The 23,359-nt window shown below is 40.9% G+C and overlaps 2 protein-coding genes across 2 annotated transcripts; one reads left to right on the top strand and one right to left on the bottom strand.

Annotated features, from left to right (window-relative positions):
- Positions 1-7,429: 7,429 nt before the first annotated feature.
- On the top strand, positions 7,430-13,303 carry LOC120049277 (gastrula zinc finger protein XlCGF57.1-like). Its single transcript, XM_038995525.1, has 2 exons — positions 7,430-7,684; positions 11,590-13,303. The coding sequence occupies exons 1-2, from the start codon at positions 7,525-7,527 to the stop codon at positions 12,936-12,938; spliced, it is 1,509 nt and encodes a 502-aa protein (XP_038851453.1). The 5' UTR covers positions 7,430-7,524; the 3' UTR covers positions 12,939-13,303.
- Positions 13,304-16,999: 3,696 nt separating this feature from the next.
- On the bottom strand, positions 17,000-22,801 carry LOC120049276 (sialoadhesin-like). The gene is made up of 4 exons (XM_038995524.1): positions 21,921-22,801; positions 18,755-19,003; positions 18,491-18,601; positions 17,000-18,221 (listed from the first exon to the last, which is right to left on the bottom strand). The coding sequence occupies exons 1-4, from the start codon at positions 22,132-22,134 to the stop codon at positions 18,142-18,144; spliced, it is 654 nt and encodes a 217-aa protein (XP_038851452.1). The 5' UTR covers positions 22,135-22,801; the 3' UTR covers positions 17,000-18,141.
- Between the last annotated feature and the right edge of the window lie 558 nt (positions 22,802-23,359).

The following is a 23,359-nucleotide window of genomic DNA, read 5'->3' as shown; positions in this document are numbered from 1 at the left end:
AAGTTTGCAGACAACACAACAGTAGTGGGACTGATTACCAACAATGACGAGACAGGGAGGAGGTAAGGCTCCTGGGAGTGTGGTGTCAGGAAAATAACCTCTCACTCAACGTCAACCAAACAAAGAAGCTGATTGTGGACTTCAGGAAACAGCAGAGGGAGCACCCCCCCCTATCCACATCGACGGGATTGCAGTGGAGAAGGTGGAAAGATTCAAGTTCCTCTACGTACACATCACTGACAAACTGAAATGGTCCACCCACACAGACAGTGTGGTGAAGAAGGCACAGTGTGGTGAAGAAGGCGCAGCGCTTCTTCAACCTCAGGAGGCTGAAGAAATATGGCTTGGCACCGAAAACCCTCAAACTTTTACAGATTCACAATTGAGAGCAGCATATCGGGCTGTATCACCGCCTGGTATGGCAACTCCACCGCCCCCAACGCATCCCCGAGGGCAAACTACCTGCCCTCCATGACACCTATAGCACCCGATGTCACAGGAAGGCCAAAAAAGATCATCAAGGACAACAACCACCTGAGCCACTGCCTGTTCACCATGCCATCATCCAGAAGGCAAGGTCAGTACAGGTGCATCAAAGCCGGGACCGAGAGACTGAAAAACAGATTCTATCTCAAGGCCATCAGACTATTAAATAGCCATCACTAGCACATTAGAGGCTGCTGCCCTATATACATAGACTTGATTTCACTGGCCACTTTAATAATGGAACACGAGTCACTTTAATAGTGTCTAGATATTTCTCGTTACTCATCTCATATGTATATACTGTATTCTATCCTATTCTACTGTATCTTAGTCTACGCCGCTCCGACATTGCTCGTCCAAATATTTATATACTCTTAATTCCATTCCTTTACTTTAGATTTGCGTGTATTGTGTGTATTATTGTGAAATGGTTAGATATTCCTTATCCTGAGCTACAGTCAATAAACTATAGTCAATGAACAGCATTCTTCCATTGGTATTCCTCTTGTCCAGATGGGATAGGGCAGTGTGCAGTGTGATGGCGATTGTATCATCTGTAGATCTATTTGGGCGGTAAGAAAATTTAAGTGGGTCTAGGGTGACAGGTAAGGTGGAGGTGATATGATCCTTGACTAGTCTCTCAAAGCACTTCATGATGACAGAAGTGAGTGCTACAGCGCGATAGTCATTCAGTTCAGTTACCTTTGCCTTCTTGGGTACAGGAAAGTTGTCTCTCTGGAAAGCAACCCTTGCCCTAATTTTGTCTATCTTATCTATAGACTGGGCATTAGCAAGTAATATACTCGGAAGCGGTGGGTGGTGTGCACACCTCCGAAGTCTAACCAGAAGCCTGCTCCGTCTTCTGGTCAGACTTCAGAGGCGCGCACATCACCCATCGCTTCCGAGTATATTACTTGCTAATGCCCAGTCTCTAGATAACAAGGTAGACGAAATTAGGGCAAGGGTTGCTTTCCAGCGAGACATCCGGGATTGTAACATACTCTGTTTCACGGAAATATTCCTGGTCGTAATGCTGGTAGTGCTGGCGAGTTACCACTGCTCTGATATCCAATAGTTCTTCCCGGCTGTATGTAAAAATAAAAATAAAAATTTCTGGGCTAATAATGTAAGAAATAATACATTAAAAAAACTAAATACGGCAAAGTTTCTTAAGAGCTAGAAGCAAGGTAGCCCTCTCTGTCGGCGCCATTCCATAGGGAATGGAGCTACCATCCTCAGTAGCTTTCCATCTAAGTTGTCAATGCCAGGAGGTTTATCAATATTGATCAATAACAATCATTTCTCCCCCTCTCTCACAATAACTTTACAAAATTAAACTTGCAATGCTTTTCTTTCATTATTAGCTTCTTATGCACGAGTACAGTGGCTCACTGTTCGTTGTTGGCATTTCCTGCCTAAATTTGCCCACTTTGCCAATGAAGTAATCATTCAAATAATTGGACATCAAATGGTTGTGATGAATAAGCCATCTGATTCGATGAAAGATGGAGTTGAATTTGTCTTTCAGCCCATAATTTAATTTAACCCATCGGAGTCTAAGCCCTGCCTAAGCCAGGGGGTCTACTAAGCTATCGGGAATTGTTTTAAGAAGGTCATACCAAGGATAATTTAGCTATTTGATTTGGAATTTTAAGACCCCTTGAAGTATAAAAAAATATAAAAAAAATATTTGATAAATGTATTTTTGGCCTTACTTCTATTAGTCCATACAAACGCATTGAATAACAGATTCACTACATCGAACAACAGATTGTCCCAAAAACAATTTAAAAGGAAGTTTGTTCTGAATATTCTCCCATATATTTGACAGATACAAGAAATATCATGGAACGTTTATTTTTTACATGTATTTAAACACTTATTTTTGTCATTCATTAAACAGTCTCCATACATACTTTCATTCATTTGGTCAACTGGTACCGGGGACCTTCAGTCTACTCGTGTGAGGCCTGTGGGTGTCATAGAACAAAACAATCGTCATGTACAGTGCATTCGGAAAGTATTCAGACCCCTTGACTTTGTCTACATGTTATGTTACAGCCTTATTCTAAAATGGATCAAATTGTTTTTCCCCCTCAATCTACACACAACAACCCATAAAGACAAAGCGAAAACAAATTGTTTGTTTGCAAATTTATTACCAATAAAAAACAGAAATAACTTATTTACATAAGTATTCAGACCCTATACTATGAGACTTGAAATTGAGCTCAGGTGCATCTTGTTTCCATTGATCATTCTTGAGATGTTTCTACAACTTGATTGGAGTCCACCTGCGGGGAATTCAATTGATTGGACATGATTTGGAAAGGCACACACCATTCTATATAATGTCCCACAGTTGACAGTGCATGTCAGAGCAAAAACAAAGCCATGAGGTCGAAGAAATTGTTCCGTAGAGCTCCGAGACAGGATTGTGTCGAGGATCAGATTTGGGGAAAATTTCTGCAGCATTGAAGGTCCCCAAGAACACAGTGGCCTGTATCATTCTTAAAATGGAAGAAGTTTGATCCCACCAAGACTCTTCCTAGAGCTGTCCATCCGGCCAGACTGAGACATCGGAGGAGAAGGGTCTTGGTCAGGGAGGTGACCAAGAACCCGATGGTCACTCTGACAGAGCTTTAGAGTTCCTCTGTGGAGATGGGAGAACCTTCCAGAAAGACAACCATCTCTGCAGCACTCCACCAATCAGGCCTTTTTGGTAGCGGCCAGACTGAAGCCACTCCGCAGTAACAGGCACATGACAGCCAGCTTGGAGTTTGCCAAAAGGCAGCTAAAGACTCTCAGACCATGAGAAACTATATTCTCTGGTTTGATGAAACCAAGATTCAACGCTTCGGCCTGAATGCCAAGCGTCACGTCTGGAGAAAACCTGGCATCATCCCTACGGTGAAGCATGGTGGTGGCAGCATCATGCTGTGGGGATGTTTTCAGCAGCAGGGACTGTGAGAATAGCCAGGATCAAGGCAAAGATGAACGGAGCAAAGTATAGAGAGATCCTTGACTAGGTACACAGCTACGACCGGAAGTTACATTTTCATAGCAGGCAAGGAGAATTTACGCCGTACGTTAGGAGAAATAACCTCTATCCATCCAGTATCTCTGCACATTGTAAATACGGTACTGGAGCTGACGTATATGTTAGGCTTACTTACTTTATCCTGTTAGGCTGGCTGTCCCGACGTCGGTACACTTATGACAACATCCAGCTCAATTGCAGGGCGCGAAATTCAAAATCTATTTTTTTTAAATATTTAACTTTCACACATTAACAAGTCCAATACAGCATTTGAAAGATAAACATCTTGTTAATCCAGCCAACGTGTCCGATTTTTTAAATGTTTTACAGCAAAAACACCACGTATATTTATGTTAGTTCACCACCAAATACAAAAGAGGACAGACATTTTTCACAGCACAGGTAGCATGCACAAAGCCAACCTAACTAACCAAGATCCAACCAAACCTAGAAACAACTTCCTCAGATGACAGTCCTATAACATGTTACACAATAAATCTATATTTTGTTCGAAAAATGTGCATATTTGAGCTATAAATCAGTTTTACATTGATGCTACCATCATAGCTACAGTCAGAAATAGCACGGGAGTAGCCAGAGTAAATACAGACACCAACGTCAACTACCTAATTACTCATCATAAAACATTTCAGAAAAATATATGGTGTATAGCAAAATGAAAGACAAAGATCTTGTGAATACAGACAATATTTCCGATTTTTTAAGTGTTTTACAGCGAAAACACAATATATCGTTATATTAGCTTACTGCAATGGCTAACACACAACAGCATTGATTCCAAGTAATCGGTAGCGATAGCACAGCTCGACAGATATATGAAATAGCATCCCAAATTGGGTCCTTATCTTTGTTGATCTTCCATCAGAATGTTGTAAAGGGGTCCATTGTCCAGAGCCGTCTTTGTTTGGATCCAGAACGAACTATTTCCCTCTTGAATTAGCAAGCACACTGGTCGTGCGGCGCTAACCTCTCCTTCTTGAAAAAATTCTTCCAACGCATCACGTCTAAAGTCCCGAATAAATTTCAATAATATAATTAAACTATATTGAAAAAACATACTTTAGGATGATATTGTGACATGTATCAAATAAAATCGAAGCCGGAGATCATATTCACCTATAACGACTGTTTTCCAGGAGGCAATTCCGGGTCCAACTTCGCGCATTCGTAAAAAATAATAATGGCGGACCTCACTCCAAGAGGGTGTATTCAATCTCTGAACAAGATAATCAAGTCATTTCTGCTCTCACTTCCGCTTGACACCCAGGGGAATGTGTATGACGTGTTTCTATAGTCCCAAGTGACATGCCCTTTTATAGACAAGCTCTTGAAAAAAGACCTCGCTTTTGGAAATCTCACTTCCGGATAGGAAATGGGCTGCAGAAAGAGTTCTGGTTCACTTAGAGAAATAATTCAAACGGTTTAAGAAACTAGAGAGTGTTTTCTATCCAATAGTAATGATAATATGCATATTGTACGAGCAAGAATTGAGTAGGAGGCCGTTTGAAATGGCCACCTCTTTCCAGGTTACTCAGTGCTGCCCCTTGCAGCCATAAGAAGTTATCGTGTTCTTCTTGTTTTGTTCTACCTTGTTATTTTTAGTATTAATTGTTATTGATTACTGCCTTGGGGTTAGAGTTTGCAAGAATGGAATTTCACTGTACTTCATTATGCATGTGGCATTAAAACTTGAAACAATACCTCCAGCCACAGCTCAGCCGTAAGCAGCGACCCAGTAGTACTTGACAGCAGCCCACAATTGGATCCCAACCCACCATTGGATCCAAACCCATCATTGGATCCCAGCCCATCCCAGCCCATCATTGGATCCCAACCCACAACTGGTTCCAAACCACCATTGGATCGCAGCCCATCCCAGCCCATCATTGGATCCTAACCCTCCATTGGATCCAAACCCATCAACGGGGGAACAATGTTCCAAACCCAGCACCACGTCTAGAAAACTTGCCATTGCCGTGACTGTGGTGAAACGTTTGCTCTGACAGTTGACCTGCAGAGGCATGTGACTCTTGTCAAGAAGAGACCCAATGAATGCCCTTTCTGCAAAAAATGATACAACTGTAAACTGAAGGCTGATGTCCGACTCTGTCACGGTGGGACACAATGCACCTGTCCTGTTTTTGTCAAGAGATTCAAAATCAAAGGAGATCTGTCGAGACACATATAGATTCACACAGGAGAGAGATCATTTAGCGGTGGTGACCGTGGGAAAAGCTTCAGTCTCAAAGGTTACCTAAGGAAGGACAAACTGACTCTCACAGAAGAGAAACCATTTAGCTGTGAGGACTGTGGGAAAAGCTTCAGTCAGAAGGGAGACCTAGGGACGAATATACTGACTCACACAGGAGATTAATAATTTAGCTGTGGTTGTGGGATAAGCTTCAGTCTCAAGGGGACCCTAACCAGGCATAAACTGATTCACAGAGGAGAGAAATAATTTAACTGTGGTGACTGTGGGAAAAGCTTCAAGCACAGGCAGACCCTTAAATTAATACACATCTTTATAGGGTTAGGGTTAGCGTAGGGGTGGCAGGTAGCCTAGTGGTTAGAGCATTGGGGCGGCAGGTAGCCTAGTGGTTAGAGCGTTGGGGCAGTAACTGAAAGGTTGCTAGATCGAATCCCTGAGCTGACAAGGTAAAAATCTGTCGTTCTGCCCCTGAACAAGGCAGTTAACCCACTAGGCTGTCATTGTAAATAAGAATTTGTTCTAAACTGCCTTGACTAGTTAAATACAAAAATAAAGTCTTTCCACACTGCCATATCTCCATGTTATAGTGTGTGTTTAAGGAAGACAGCTAATTACCACAGGTGGTCGCCTCTATCTAGCATGCTCTGTAACGGAAGAAAGCCACCAGAAACATGTTGTAACTGAAAAATACTGTCAGCTGCAACTGTGAAAAAGCCGGATAAAACATTTTACAGGGCGGCAGGTAGCCTAGCGGTTAGTGCGTTGGGCCAGTAACCTAAAAGTTGCTGGTTTGAATACCCAAGTCGACATGGGGAAAAATCTGTCTGTGCCCTTGAGCAAGGCACTTAACCCTAATTTGCTCCAGGGGCGCCTTACTACTATGGGTGACCATGTAAAACAATTCAATTTACTGCACATATCCGGTGTATGTGGCAATGAAACACATTTTTTAAGTGCATATTTTGCAGTTGTGAAATTCTTTTTATGTGATATGAAAGTTTCTAGAACGATATTGCAATTGAGAATCGATTCACATTTAGATGGAGTATTTGGCTGTTTTGGCTGCTAGAGCCCGTCTACTTTTGAAAAATAACATATAAAGTTCTTGGACCTTAGGGAGTAATGGTAGGCTCATCTACACTCCTTAAGAGTACATTCTTGGGCTAAGGCAGACCCTATAGACCCAAACGGTGCACAAACTGACTCACACAGGAGATAAATTATTCAGCTGTGGCGACTGTGGGAAAATCTTCAGTCTCAAAGGTTACCTAAGGAAGCACAAAGCAACTCACACAGGAGAGAAACCATTTATCTCTGGAGAATGAATGGTCAGACTGATGTTATTGTTGATACATTAAATATATACTTTCCAGAAACGATCTCCGTCCATTTCTTGAAGACTATTTTCATTCATTGATATACAATCGACTCCTGAGAAATAATTGATTCTCCCAGATCATCCTATACTTATGATAACCACTGTTTTTCTAATGTTAAAAAAATAATAATGTAGTAATCGTTTCACTTTACTAGTCTCTAGACTGGCTGCCTTGCACGGTAGTAAACCCCCAACCAGCTGGCGGCGCTGTTGTGTTTCTGGGCTTGCCACACGCTAGCTAGAACCAAGGAATCGTCTAAAATCCCTTGAGTATTACACGGAAGTAGGATTGGAGACGAATTTGTTTTGATTTTCAACATTCACCGTGTTGACTAAAGAAATACCAACTGGCTCAGTTGAATTTGCAACGCAAAACTAATTTGACAGAACATGTCTAAACTAGAGTTCTTGCGTGTGTTTTTGAACGAGCGTTTAACGGCTGCTGCTGTGGAGATTTTCGGGGCAGTTGAGAAAACGGTAGTGGGGTACCAGGAGGAGAATGATCGGCTACGGAGACTGCTGTGTATCACACCGAAGATAACATGTATAGGTTCGTATCTATACTGAACACAAATATCAACGCAACATGTTACAGTTTATATAAGGAAATCAGTCAATTGAAATAAATTCATTTGGCCCAAATCTATGGATTTCACATTACTGGGTATACAGATATGCATCTGTTTGTCACAGATACCTGTTTGTCAAGATCAGAAAACCAGTCAGTATCTGGTGTGACCACCATTTGCCTCATGCAGCGCGACATATCTCCTTCGCATAGAGTTGATCAGGCTGTTGATTGTGACCTGTGGAATGTTGTCCCACTCCACTACAATGGCTGTGCGAAGTTGCTGGATATTGGCGAGAACTGGAACACGCTGTCATACAGGTCAATACAGAGCATTACAAACGTGCTCAATGGGGTGGCAAGTCTGGTGAGTATGCAGGCCATGGCAGAACTGGGACATTTTCAGCTTCCATGAATTTATGTTCAGATCCTTGCACCATGGGGCCGTGCATTATCATGCATGATAATGCACGAGGTGAGGTGATGGCAGCGGATGAATGGCACAGCCATGGGCCTCAGGATCTCATCATGGTATCTCTGCATTCAAATTGCCATTGGTACAATGGAATTGGAAGCGACATGAAAGCCACCCTTAACAAAATATAGTTCACTTAAAGGCCTAGTGCAGTCAAAAACGTGATTTCCTGTATTTTATATTTTTTATGATAATGCCCTTTCAGTGTAAGAGCTGTTTGAAAAGAGCCATTTCATCCCGTTTTGGTGGGATGGAGTTTTGGCCTACCTGGTGACATCACCTGGGGGTAAATGAGTTAATAGACCAATAAGAAAGATTTCCAAACTTCTCTGCCAATAACAGCTTTTTTTTTGCTGCCCATTTTTGTCATCGGACGACAAAACTCTACACACATTTTACATACATGCCACTTTTTTTTTTACACACTAGTTACATAGCAAAAATATAGTTATTTGATATACATCAGGGTAGGGCTGAATTCAAATTGAAGGCAGTCAATTAAGAAAGTAAACTAAAATTACAATTCAGTAATTGTAAAATGTTCATTTATTTTCAATGACTTCTCAATAAACTGACAAGTAGAAGATATTTATTACCAAACTACATTTCAACATTTTAAATAAAAATTACCTGAATTAACTGCCTTTAATTTGAATTAAGCCCAGCACTGACATCTGGATAGATTGCACTTAAACATATCAGGTAAATGTGAAATAGTGTTTCCAGTCATAACTATTATAAATCATGAGCTTTTAATCCTACCCCTTAGCTACACTCAGCCAACCCCACCTATTTCTGTAGACCACCCGCTTATGATTTCCATGTGCCATATATTTTTCAACTGTGCTATGTTGTTTCACATACATTTTGAACATTTCTAATTGCATAGTATCAACAGATTGTAAGTCAAAGTTTTATATTTTTACTAAGCGTTATTTTTTGTTTATTGACTGGTTTTCCAAATTTCCCAACTGTGCTATTTGTAGGGTTAGTTTTAGGTGAATGGTGTGATTTTTCTGTCATTCCTGAACCTGTGACCAGAAACAAGCTACATAGGTTCAATACCAGAATAAGTGATCTAGTGATTCTGTCTCTTTGCAACTATAAAAGCTGGTATTCAGATTTCCCATCCCCATTCCCAGACAGTCCTGCAGAAATTGAGGAATTGCTCTTTGCTAAGAAACTACACTACATGACCAAAGGTATGTGGACACCTGCTCATTGAACATCTCATTCCAAAATCATAGGCATTAATATGGAGTTGGTTCCCCCTTTGCTGCTATAACAGCCTTCACTCTTTCGGGAAGGCTTTCCACTAGATGTTGGAACATTGCTGTGGGGACCTCCATGCAGCCCCAAGAGCATTAGTAAGGTTGGGCACTGATGTTGGACGATTAGGCCTGGCTCGCAGCTGGTGTTCCAATTCATCCCAAATGTGTTCGATGGAGTTGAGGTCAGGGCTCTGTGCAGGCCAGTCAAGTTCTTCCACACTGATCTCGACAAACCATTTTTGTATGGACCTCGCTTTGTGCACGGGGGCATTGTCATGCTGAAACAGGAAAGGGCCTTCCCCAAACTGTTGCCACAAAGTTGGAAGCACAGAATCGTCTAGAATGTCATTGTATGCTGTAGTGTTAAGATTTCTAAGGGGCCTAGCCCGAATCATGAAAAACAGCCCCAGACCATTATTCCTCTTCCACCAAACTGTACAGTTGGCACAATACATTGGGGCAGGTAGTGTTCTCGTGGCATCTGCCAAACACTGATTTGTGATTCATCACTCCAGAGAATGCGTTTCCACTGCTACAGAGTCCAATGGCGGCAAGCTCCCGAAAGGACAGTTATTGTGCTGACGCTGCTTCCAGAGGCCGTTTGGAAGTTTAGTAGTGAGTGTTGAAACCGAGGACAGACGATTTTTACGCGCTGCACACTTCAGCACTTGACGCTCCCATTCTGTGAGCTTGTGTGGCCTACCGCTTCGCTGCTGAGCCGTTGTTGTTCCTAGACGTTTCCATTTCACAATAACAGCACTTACATTGATCGGGGCAGCTCTAGCAGGGCAGAAATTTGACATACTGACTTGTTGGAAAGGTGACATCCTATCACTGAACTCTTCAGTCAGCCCATTCTACTGCCAATGTTTTCCTATGGAGATTGCATGGATTTGTGCTCAATGTAATACACCTGTCAGTAACAGGTTGTGACTGTAATAGCTGAATTCCTGATAATTGCTGGTTGAAAATGCAATCTACACAGGACCTTCTAATCAGCCTGTTTGCATGGGTGGGAGTTTTGGCTTGCCTGGTGACATCACCAAGCGGTATATTGGTTGATATACCAATAATAAAGACAGTTCCAAACCCCTCTGCCAATAACAGCTAGTTTTAAGTTTCCCCCTCCCCATTTAGACCACTCCCAGACAGTCCTAGCCAAATTCTTGCTTAAGAGCAATTTTTTGCCATTTTAATGGAAAACTATTACAGTAAGGTGCCTAATTGTTACCCAGAAATGATTTGATATTGATTTAAAAACAGCTGCATTGGTCCTTTAAACTACATGTATTTCACTATTCCCCAACACTGCCAATTAGCTAGGCAGGCCAAATGCATTTTCATGATTAAGTAATTTCATAAAAATCAATAAATCACAGCACTTTTTGGGGCTCGTTCGACAGTTTTTACCTGATTTAAGTTGATCTCTGTTGAAAAATTATCTTAAAAGTACTGTTTCTGCTTCCTGTTGTCGTGGATTTTCGATGTATTGCCCAGTATCAAAACCCTGGTTTCAAATGTCTAATTTCATAACCAATACGCTGAACTTAGTCGTGATATTTGACCAAAACATAAAAAAATACTCTACACGTCACACTTGTGTTCAGATAACTTGTATTTTGCTCAGTTAGCACCTTATAATCTACCACATAGAGGCACTCTTTCCTCAGGTCTAAAAAAATATCCCTATGCCCCTGGGCAGTGATTGAGGACACTGCCCTGTGTAGAGAGCTGTCCTTCGGATGGGACGTTAAACGGGTGTCCTGACTCTCTGTGGTCACTAAAGATCCCATGGCACTTATCGTAAGAGTAGGGGTGTTAACCCCGGTGTCCTGGCTAAATTCCCAAGCTGTCCCTCATACCGTCACGGTCACCTAATCATCCTCAGCTTACATTTGGCTCATTCATCCTCCTCCTCTCCCCTGTAACTGTTACCCAGGTCGTTGCTGTAAATGAGAATGTGTTCTCAGTCAACTTACCTGATAAAATAATGGTAAAATAAAATAAGAACATACTACTTTTGTATATTTAGTGTAGCTACGTGTACTCAGGCATGTCTAAAGGCTGATGACTGTATGATTCAGGTGTTCTATTTAATTATGTGGTATATAGCAAACCTCTGCTCCTCTTCTTCCCTCCAGACTCCCTGCAGCTCTCTCCCATAGTTTCTGAAGAGGAGGTTCCCCCTGAGCAGCAGCACTGTGAGCAGGAGTGGAGCCCCAGTCTGGGGCAGGAGGACCTAGAGCACACACAGATTAAAGAGGAACAGGAGGAACTCGTCACCAGTCAGGAGGAAGAGCAGCTTCAAAGGCTGGAGGCTGATATCATAGAGTTTAAGTTCACTCCTTTCTGTGTGAAAAGTGAATGGGATCAGGAGGACCCACTTTGGTCCTTGACTCTTCCCCAAACCCAGACTGTGGAGAACAGAGACAGTGACTCTAAACCAGTGGATTCTAAACCTTTTGGCACTGTGACCCACCTAAAGGGTCTCGGCAATCCCCGTGACCCTCCATATAATCAAAACAATGACTCCAGCCATTGCTCCGTTGTAAGCCGCAACCCAGTAGGACTTGACAGCAGCCCTCCATTGGGGGAACACTGTTCCAAACCCATCACCATGTCTAGAGAAACTCACCGCTGCTGTGACTGTGGTGAAACGTTTGCTCTGAAAGCTGACCTACAGAGGCATGTTACTCTCCCCAAGGAGAGACCCAGTGAATGCTGCTTCTGCAAAACAAACTACAACTCCACCTGTAAACTGAAGGCCCATGTTCGACTCTGTCATGGTGGGAAACCCTGCAGCTATCCTGTTTGTGGCAAGGCCTTCAATGTGAAAGGAGATCTTTCCAAGCACATGATGATTCACACAGAAGAGAAACCATTTAGCTGTAGCTGTGATGACTCTGGGAGGAGCTTCAATCTCAACGAACACTTAACCATAGATATACTGACTGGCACCGGAAAGAAACCATTTAGCTGTGGTGTCTGTGGAAAAGGCTTTAGTCAGAAGGGTTCCCTTAAGAAGCATATATTTACTCACACAGGAGAGAAACGATTTACCTGTAGTGACTGTGGGAAAGGCTTCCATCAGAAGTGGACCCTATCTGAACATATACGTACTCACACAGGAGAGAAACCGTTTAGCTGTGGTGACTGTGGGAAATGCTTCAATTTGAAGGGGAACCTAAGGAAGCATAAACTGACTCACACAGGAGATAAACCATTCAGCTGTGGTGACTGTGGGAAATGCTTCAATTTGAAGGGGAACCTAAGGAAGCATAAACTCACTCACACAGGAGAGAAACCGTTTAGCTGTTGTGACTGTGGGAAGAGCTTCAATCTCAAGCAACACCTAAACATGCATAAATTGACTCACACAGGAGAGAAACCATTTAGCTGTGGTGACTGTGGGAAAAGCTTCACTCAAAAGTCTAGCCTGCTGACACATGTGAAAACCATCCACAAAGAAATAAAACTGGATGAAAATTGATAGAAGCAATTAAATTATGACAAATAGATATTATGTAAGAAGAAGGAAATTAAAGGGTAGGATGTGGACATCACTCTTAGGGGGGGAAAAACTGAAGAAAACAACTCTGGATAATTCATATTCATATAGATGTGTGATTAATTTACTTTTGTAAATAAAGTTAGATTTTATTTGAATGATGAGGTAATGATAAAACTGAACAGAGTATTTTAGGAAACACACAGATCTGCTGTTCAAAGTCTGTTGATGTTTTCACGGCATTAGAAACAGGAATTCCTCTGTTTGTTTTGGAATTTCTCTCAGGGTGATGAGAAAATGGTCTGACTGATGTTATTTGTACATAAAAAATAAATAAAAAAAAGTACATTCCAGAAAATGCTAAAGACTGTTTCTCATCCATTTTGACCTAATGCTGCTTATCTATATTATAATATAAGCCTTCTAAGCTGCGGGAGAGTCTACAATTTTGGGCTGATTTTCTTCATTTTAGGTTAAAAAGAAGAGTGTCGTCCTCTTACATCTGGCTGTACACTTGATATGTGTTGGGGATGAATCAGAATTAGTTGGATAAGATGTTTTGTTTTCATAATATGCTTGTGAGATACTTGTCATTAAAATATTTCCCTTTGGACTATATGGTTGGCAGTTGCAGTTATCTCTTCTCAGCTAGGGCTTAGTCACTTGGGGCCCAGAGAGGGGAGAGGTCAGGCTTGTCTTCATATGTCAATGTATCTGTTAAACAATGTCTGTACGCCAGTCACTCCCTCCTTTTCTCATTGGGGGGAGGAGTATGGCAGTGTCTGGAACCATTGTATGTCCCCTCTGAGGTTGCCCTTATCTTGACCTAGTATATGACCTAAGAGGCTCACTGTGAGTTTGTCCAGGTTGGGGTGTATTTGAGATGGGAGTATCTAGAATTGACAATTGATATATGCCATTGGATGAGGTAATGTTTTGGTACTCTGTGAAGTACCAAGAATGAGATTAGAACCTCGTTTAGGAGACCAAACTGAACGATAATTTATAGCGAATGCTGTCTAGCTATGGGATACTCCTCTCTCAAGTAAAAGTCTTTCTTTGTGAGCAGTTCCTATTATCTGTGGTTTGTCATGTCGACTAGGGGGTGGATCTTTGCTATAAAAGATCTCAGTTGCCATTATGTTGGCCACTCTCAACTTTTCATTAGAGATACTGAAATGTTGAAAGTCAAATGCTATTGCAAAAGCTTAATTATTATTAAAGGTGAAGTTTAAGTATAACTCTGACTGGTGTGTGGTTTGCTCTCTCATCATTTGGGAGTACAGGGAATTGCCACAACATATGTTGCTGTGTTTTGTATATATATATATTTTTTTTAAAAATGTGTTTGGAATGGCAATGTTGCCAGGGGAGATTGTGCTGTCTTAATGCATTTGATGTAAGCAATTGTAGGCCCATTTTGAATCTGTAGAATGACTCCATTACCCATAATGCTCATTGACTGGATTTTTACAAAATTACCATGGCAATTATTGCGTCACAATAGTAATATACATTTTTGCAACATGCAGCAATCCATGATATTGAAGGTACGGTAACACTTTACTTGACACCCAGTGTCATAACACATGATGACACGGTCATAACTGCTTTATGGTTGGTTATACCAACTACAGTGCATTCGGAAAGTATTCAGACCCCTTGACTTTTTCTACATTTTGTTACGTTACAGCCTTATTCTAAAATGGTTTAAATTGTTTTTTCACCTCATCAATTTATACCCCATAATGACAAAGCAAAAACAGTTTTTTAGACATTTTACAAATTGTATTACAAATTAACTGAAATATCACACATAGATTGTGTCCCTGCACAGCTATTTTCAGAGATAGTTGTCCTTCTGGAAGGTTCTCCCATCTCCACAGAGGAACTCTGGAACTCTGTCAGAGTGACCATCGGGTTCTTGGTCATCTCCCTGACCAAGGCCCTTCTCCCCCGACTTCTCAGTTTGGCCAGGCGGCCAGCTCTAGGAAGAGTCTTGGTGGTTCCAAACGTATTCCATTTAAGAATGATGGAGGCCACTGTGTTCTTGGGGAACTTCAATGCTGCAGAGTTTTTTTTGTACCTTTCCCCAGATCTGTGCCTCGAAAAATTTCTGTTTCGGAGCTCTATGGACAATTCTTTCGACCTCATGGCTTGGTTTTTGTTCTGACATGTACATTTAGCAAACATTTCTAAATACCTGTTTTCACTTTGTAATTATGGGGTATTGTGTGTAGATTGATTGAGTATTTTTTATTTATTTAATCCAGTTTAGAATAAGACTGTAACGTAACAAAATGTGGAGAAGGGGATTGAATACTTTCCAAATGCATTGTACATACTGTAAGTGTTTAAACCCACATTTATTCAAATCAGTTTTTTCCCTGCTAATACGTTTTTTTTTGTTTGAAAGTTTGTTTCTTACGTCCTTAGTTGTTGTAATGAATTTTTTAGTCATGTTTTTTTTCATCACTTGTAGAAAATACACTTTATGACACTGTCATAAAGCATTGTGATCATCGTCTGTCACTTTACTTGTACTAAGAAAATACACTTTATGACACTGTCATAAAGCATTGTGATCATCATAATCATATAAGCCAGATAGGCCTGTCAGGTAAATGCCCTTATGTCAGTCATCAGTCAAAAAGAGGGTGTCTTGTCCTGCTCCTTAAATCTGGTCCCCCAGATTGAATGTGCGCAATTACAATAATAATAATTTAATAATGGTTAATTTCAGAAAATGTTACATAGACAAGTAGACTAGACTATGGTGTAATGGAATGTTTTGCCTTGTGTGGTAGGTTTTGTGGGTTTTGACACTTATGTAGGTGTCATAACCAGCCATAAAATAAAGCAATATACACTATATATACAAAAGTATGTGGACACCCCTTCAACTTAGTGGATTCGGCCACACCCGTTGCTGACAGGTGTATAAAATCGAACACACAGCCATGCACTCTCCATAGACAAACATTGGCAGTAGAATGAGGGCTCTGGGAGTGTGGTGCCTGGAAAACAACCTCTCACTCAACGTCAACAAAACAAAGGAGATGATTGTGGACTTAAGGGAACAGCAGAGGTTGCAACCCCCTATCTACATCGACGGGACCGCAGTGGAGAAGGTGGAAAGCTTCAAGTTCCTTGGTGTACACATCACTGACAAACTGAAATGGTCCACCCACACAGACAGTGTGGTGAAGGCGCAACATCTTCAGGAGCCTAAAGAAATGTGGCTTGTCACTTAAAACCCTCACAAATTTTTACAGATGCACGATTGAAAGCATCCTGTCGGGCTGTATCACCGCCTGGTACGGCACCTGCACCGCCCACAACCACAAGGCTCTCCAGATGAGGTCTGCCCAACACATTACCGGGGTCAAACTACCCGCCCTCCAGGACACCTACAGCACCCGATGTCACAGGAAGGCCAAAAAGATCATCAAGGGCATCAACCACCCGAGCCATTGCCTGTTCACCCCACTATCATCCAGAATGCGAGGTCAGTACAGGTGCATCAAAGCTGGGACCGAGAGACTGAAAACAGCTTCTATTTCAAGGCCATCAGACTGTTAAACAGCCATCACTAGCACATTAGAGGGTGCTGCCTATAGGCATAGACTAGGAATCACTGGCCACTTTAAGGAATGGAACACTAGTCACTTTAATGATGTTTACATATCTTGCATTACTCATCTCATATGTATATACTGTATTCTATACTATTCTACGGTATTTCATTCACTTAATAATGCTTACATATCTTGCATTACTCATCTCATATGTATATACTGTTTTTCTATACTATTCTACTGTATCTTAGTCTATGCCGCTCTGACATTGCTTGTTCATATATTTCTATATTCTTAATTCCATTCCTATGCTAGGATTTGTGTGTATTGGGTATTTGTTGTGAAATTGTTAGATATTACTTGTTAGATATTGCTCCACTGTTGGAAGTAGAAGCACAAGCATTTCGCTACACCCGCAATAACATCTGCTAAACACGTGTATGTGACCAATACATTTGATTTGATTTGAATCATCACTTTTTATTTGATATTTGAGAATTAATACAAAATACAACACAAGACTTCTAAGTGATGCTCGTCAGGCGGAATCGTCACGATATCTGAAATAAGACAATGCACACCCTCTTCATTCAAGTTGCATAGTGGAACACTCATCTGGTTCCTAGCGTAAAACAACTCCTGTAAAAAATATAATTTTACTAAAAACTGACAGATATTGAATTGAAAAATAAGTCAAATGTATATATTAAAAAAAATATATGAATTGAATTGAAAACATAATATACATGTTCCAACTTAACTGTTAAAGTTCTTATAGTAGGTTGGCCAAACAAGTATAAACCCTCATTTAAAATTAAAAATTAAAAACAGAAAGGATTCATGTGCAATATTCTGTATATAAACCTGCATGTAAAAAGCAACACATTATGTAAAATACAAAATATTAAGAAAATACAGTAAATTCAACTTTTAAAGGTCCAATGCAGCCATTTTTATCTCAATATAAAACCATTCCTGTGATTTTCTATTAAAATTATCAAAAAGAAACAAAAATACGTTCTTTGCAAATAGCAATTTCTCAAGTAAGGTTTATGCTAGGACTGTCTAGGAGTGGTCTGAGTGGGGAACAGAAAACTGAAACCTAGCTGTTATTGGCAGAGAGGTTTGGAACTCTTTTTTTATTGGTCTATAAATTAATGATATCACCAGGCAGGCCAAAACTCCATCCCACCAAAAGGCAAAAATTTCAAGTGTTCTTTTCAAATAGCTCTTACACTAAAAGGAAATTATCACCATTTTCACAATTCCACTGTATTACTCCATTTTCATAGTGTGAAAATATATATAAAACACAGGAAAATCACATGTTTTATTGCACTGGGCCTTGCAACAAAAACAGGCACTACGCTTGTTTAATAAACAGAAGTTAAAGAGAGGTAAGTGCAATATAATCAAAAAAATCTAAAACATTTAACAATAACAAAGGAAAGGACACAAGCCACCAAAAGCTGAAATTGTCAACCTACAAAATCATAACATTCAGATATTAAACTCAGGAAACACAATCATAAATCAATGGCAAGGCAATAGAAAAAACTTCAAAATCATAAACATGTTTTTTCAGCTGACAGTTCATATTGTAACGATCACACGGATGATTCAGTCTGTTTGATGACATCGTCAGATGGTAACTCGTCTTGAGGAGATTTGGCTGTTGAACACAGGCCTATAGGAATATAACGGACGGAGAGTAACATCAGAAGTAATGGAAAGGTTAGTTTGCCATTTGTAATGGTAAAAAGTGTCCATAGAAGACATTTAACAGAAATAGCTGCACCTTTGCCTATTTACATTTGAAATGAACAATTTCAGTCAACATTACTTGATAAGAGTATTTTTGTAATTGTATTTATTAGGGATTCCCATTAGCTACTGCCAAGGCAGTGATATAAGAGCATGACATAAAGAAGGAGTATACTGAAATAAAGTGGTCACCTCGAGCCCTGCAGCATTTCACCATGAGCACGATAGACACCAGTAGAAAGGGAGACGCAACCAGTAAACCACACAGCAGCCTGGGCAGCACAGAGATGGAGACAATGGAACCTGGAGGGAATATCAAAACACATGTTTTACCATCAACACACACACACACACACACACACACACACACACACACACACACACACACACACACACACACACACACACACACACACACACACACACACACACACACACACACAATGCTCTTCTCACCTCTCACTGTCACCCAGCTCTCTGGTGATTCTCCTTCATTAGATTTACACTTATAGGAGCCTTCATCTGACTTGGATACTGCAGGGATGGTCATCTCTCCTGTGGTCTCATTCCTGATGAGTACTCCATCTTTGTAGAAATCAACCCTGGGGTTCAGGTTTGTTTCCTGATATCTATTTGTACAGCGCAGAGTCACAGAGTCTCCCTCAGACATGGGATAGGCAGGGCTATCCAGGATTAAAGCACCAGCTGTGCAACATAATATATGAATAAAACTGTAAATCTGGAGCAATCACTCACAATATCTTAACGTCTTATATGTTTGTATTTTAGGAGATGCAATCATTCAGTTACAGAATTGAACATTACAATTTCCTTAGCACCATCACACAACCGTGTACCACAACAAGTGGGAAGATGAACATTTTGTGATAGTTTGAAGTACGGACTGCAGCTAAACTCAGCAAAAAAAGAAACGTCCCTTTATCAGGACCCTGTCTTTCAAAGATAATTTGTAAAAATCCAAATAACTTCACAGATCTTCATTGTAAAGGGTTTAAACACGGTTTCCCATTATTGTTCAATGAACCATAATCAATTAATGAACATGCACCTGTGGAACGGTCGTTAAGACACTAACATCTTACAGACGGTAGGCAATTAAGGTCACAGTTATGAAAACTTAGGACACTAAAGAGGCCTTTCTACTGACTCTGAAAAACACAAAAAGAAAGACGCCCAGGGTCCCTGCTCATCTGCGTGAACGTGCCTTAGGCATGCTGCAAGGAGGCATGAGGACTTCAGATATGGCCAGGGCAATAAATTGCAATGTCCGTACTGTGAGATGCCTAAGACAGCACTACAGGGTGACAGGACGGACAGCTGATCATCCTCACAGTGGCAGACCACGTGTAACAACACCTGCACAGGATCGGTGCATCCGAACATCATACCTGTGGAACAGGTACAGGATGGCAACAACAACTGCCCGAGTTACAGCAGGAACACACAATCCCTCCATCAGTGCTCAGACTGTCCGCAATAGGCTGAGAGAGGCTGGACTGAGGGCTTGTAGGCCTGTTGTAAGGCAGGTCCTCACCAGACATCACCAGCAACAATGTCGCCTATGGGTACAAACCCACCGTCGCTGGACCAAAGAGGACTGGCAAAAAGTGCTCCTCTCTAACGAGTCGCGGTTCTGTCTCACCAGGGGTGATGGTCGGATTCGCGTTAATCGTCAAAGGAATGAGCGTTACACCGAGGACTGTACTCTGGAGCGGGATCGATTAGGAGGTGGAGGGTCTGTCATGGTCTGGGGCGGTGTGTCACAGCATCATCGGACTGAGCTTGTTGTCATTGCAGGCAATCTCAACGCTGTGCGTTACAGGGAAGACATCCTCCTCCCTCGTGTGGTACCCTTCCTGTAGGCTCATCCTGACATGACCCTCCAGCATGACAATGCCATCAGCCATACTGCTCGTTCTGTGCGTGATTTCCTGCAAGACAGGAATGTCAGTGTTCTGCCACGGCCAGCGAAGAGCCTGGATCTCAATCCCGTTCAGCACATCTGGGACCTGTTGGATCGGAGGGTGAGGGTTAGGGCCATTCCCCCCCCCAGAAATGTCTGGGAACTTGCAGATGCCTTGGTGGAAGAGTGGGGTAACATCTCACAGCAAGAACTGGCAAATCTGGTGGAATCCACGAGGAGGAGATGCACTGCAGTACTTGAATGCAGCTGGTGGCCACACCAAATACTGACTGTTACTTTTGATTTTGATCCCCCCTTTGTTCAGGGACACATTATTCCATTTCTGCTAGTCACATGTCTGTGGAACTTGTTCAGTTTATGTCTCAGTTGTTGAATCTTGTTATGTTCATACAAATATTTACACATGTTAAGTTTGCTAAAAAATAAACACAGAGGACGTCGATAAATGTCCACTGTCTTCCCATTTTCTTCACACAGAGACCAAAAACACCAAAACACCACTCATTAATCTCTTAGCACAGTTTACTACAACTGTAGCGAAAGAACTCTCAACCATTTACAATAATAACAACTTGATACTACAATGAATCCAACAAATATTGCATTTTATATTCATTGTCATTGACAACACATTTTGCAACCACTGAGTTAGCACCACTCTTTAGTTCCTGAGTGATGACCTGGTTAAATGCACACCACCACACTAACCAGGTCTGCATGGCATCGGCTATACAAGCTCAGGTTCTCACAGAGATGCAACATCAATGTAGGGTGGTCACTTTCTTTCTTCACATTTGCTTCAATTTCCTTTTAGTGCCATTTACTAAGCTTTTGCACTGTTTTCTCAATAAGGGATAAAAAAAAACTCAAATGAAGCTAATTCATGAAACTGTCTTCATTTCCATTAATGTCTTATTCCTTTTCACTTAAATTCTTAGTAAATCAGGTAATTAATGTTCATAAACAAACACACTAACTCAGTACTTACATAGCAGCAAACAGAGCAAGGTGTGCTCCATTCTGTTCCCACAGACAAGTTACTTTTTCTACAACTACAGTCCTTCTGACAAAACCTTTTACTTCCTATATGATGATAGTCTGCTTAGATCATGCCTCTTCTAGAAAGATTCTAGAGAAATGTAAAAAGTGAGATGTTATATACTGTCCAACTTCTCCTTATGGTTGACTACATGGTCTCACACTGGTTCCTTCCTCATTATTGGAAGAATTGAGAATATAGACCTGAAGTGGTGAGATCAGAGCTTGTGGTTCGATATCAGAATGTGTAGAGGCTTGTTTCATGTTGCACCCACCATAGATAGATTGATAGATAGTCATAGAAAGTGAACTATCTATCTATCTATCTATCTATCTATCTATCTATCTATCTATCTATCTATCTATCTATCTATCTATCTATCTATCTATCTATCTATCTATCTATCTATCTATCTATCTATCTATCTATCTATCTATGTATGTATGTATGTATGTATGTATGTATGTATGTATGTATGTATGTATGTATGTATGTATGTATGTATGTATGTATGTATGTATGTATGTATGTATGTATGTATGTATGTATGTATGTATGTATGTATGTATGTATGTATGTATGTATGTAAAAAAAAAAAAAAAAAAAAAAAAAAAAAAAAAAAGCTGACAGCTGCCTACCATGAACCTGCAGAGTGACAGCCTTAGTGGGAATCTGCATGTCTGTTTCAGCAACAACTAGAAATTCCCCTGAGTCTTGCAGAGTCAGTTTCCTAATTGTTAAACTGAAGTTAATGACATTCATCTCTAGTCTCCCATCAAACTGGGATCCTGGTGAATATACAACTTTTGAGTTGAATTCTGCAATATTCTTTCCTCTGTACTTCCACTGCATTATGGTGACATTGTGCCCCTCTAAGTCTGCAGGAATCTCCACGGATTCCCCTACTGTCTTGTGGAACGACGAGTATAAAGAAACACCCACACCTGAAACACAAAAATTGACATTAGCATTCTGACACCAATCAATGGTTACACTTTACATTTCAGTGCACTTACTACTGTGTAATTATTCATGTAAGCACAGTATAGCAAGTATTGTAATTACTCATTGTTACACTGTAATACTTGTTACAGTGTGCCTACTGTACATTAATAATTACACAATAATACAATACACTGTTACCCAGTCAATTAATATATAATAATGGATTGGATTTATATAGCGTTTTTCCAGATTAAATTTATACTGTATGTGGCATATATCTTTATATCTTTATGTATCTGAGTGTGTGGGTCCTATTCTACTTCATTAAAGTCCATTCCTCCCCAACATTCAGTAGAACAGGATGAGATGACAGGAAAAGAGAAGCGGTGGTGGATCTGATAACCCCTCCTCAGCTCACAAGTACAAATACCATTGTGTTTACTGTGTCATTATTCACCAGAAATGCATTATATACTGCATGGGCGGCATTACAAATACATATCTGTCTGAAGTAATGTTTTATAAACCCTTACACAAAAAAGCTCTGTGATGAATTAAGATAAATGAAGACAGTTTACAGCTCAATGACCTCCCGGGTGGCGCAGTGGTCTAGGGCACTGCATCGCAGTGCTAGCTGCGCCACCAGAGTCTCTGGGTTCGCGCCCAGGCTGGGCTGGGTTCGCGCCCAGGCTCTGTCGCAGCCGGCCGCAACCGGGAGGTCCGTGGTGCGACGCACAATTGGCATAGCGTCGTCCGGGTTAGGGAGGGTTTGGCCGGTAGGGATATCCTTGTCTCAGTATGTAAAATGTAATAAAATGTATGCACTCTACTGTAAGTCGCTCTGGATAAGAGCGTCTGCTAAATGACTAAAATGTAAAATGTAATGAAGTGTGGTATTTAGGGCATAACTGCAGTTATCCTAGTCCGGCTGTAATAAAAAAAATAATTCGATACAATCCCGTATTGACTTAAATTTAATGAATGACAGGCATCTAGCACAGGGTCGTAATATCTTTGCATTCAAGAAGCACTGCAACAGCTGCTGACCCAACCACACCATTGGCACTCATTCAAAACTGCAGAATCACTTCATCATGATGTGTTCCTGAATATAGGTATTATGTAGGTTTTA

The sequence above is a fragment of the Salvelinus namaycush genome, chromosome 6, assembly GCF_016432855.1.
Source record: "Salvelinus namaycush isolate Seneca chromosome 6, SaNama_1.0, whole genome shotgun sequence".
NCBI lineage: Eukaryota > Metazoa > Chordata > Actinopteri > Salmoniformes > Salmonidae > Salvelinus > Salvelinus namaycush.
The sequence above is the reverse complement of the archived record's forward strand: the minus strand, read 5'-3'. Positions and strand labels throughout refer to the sequence as shown.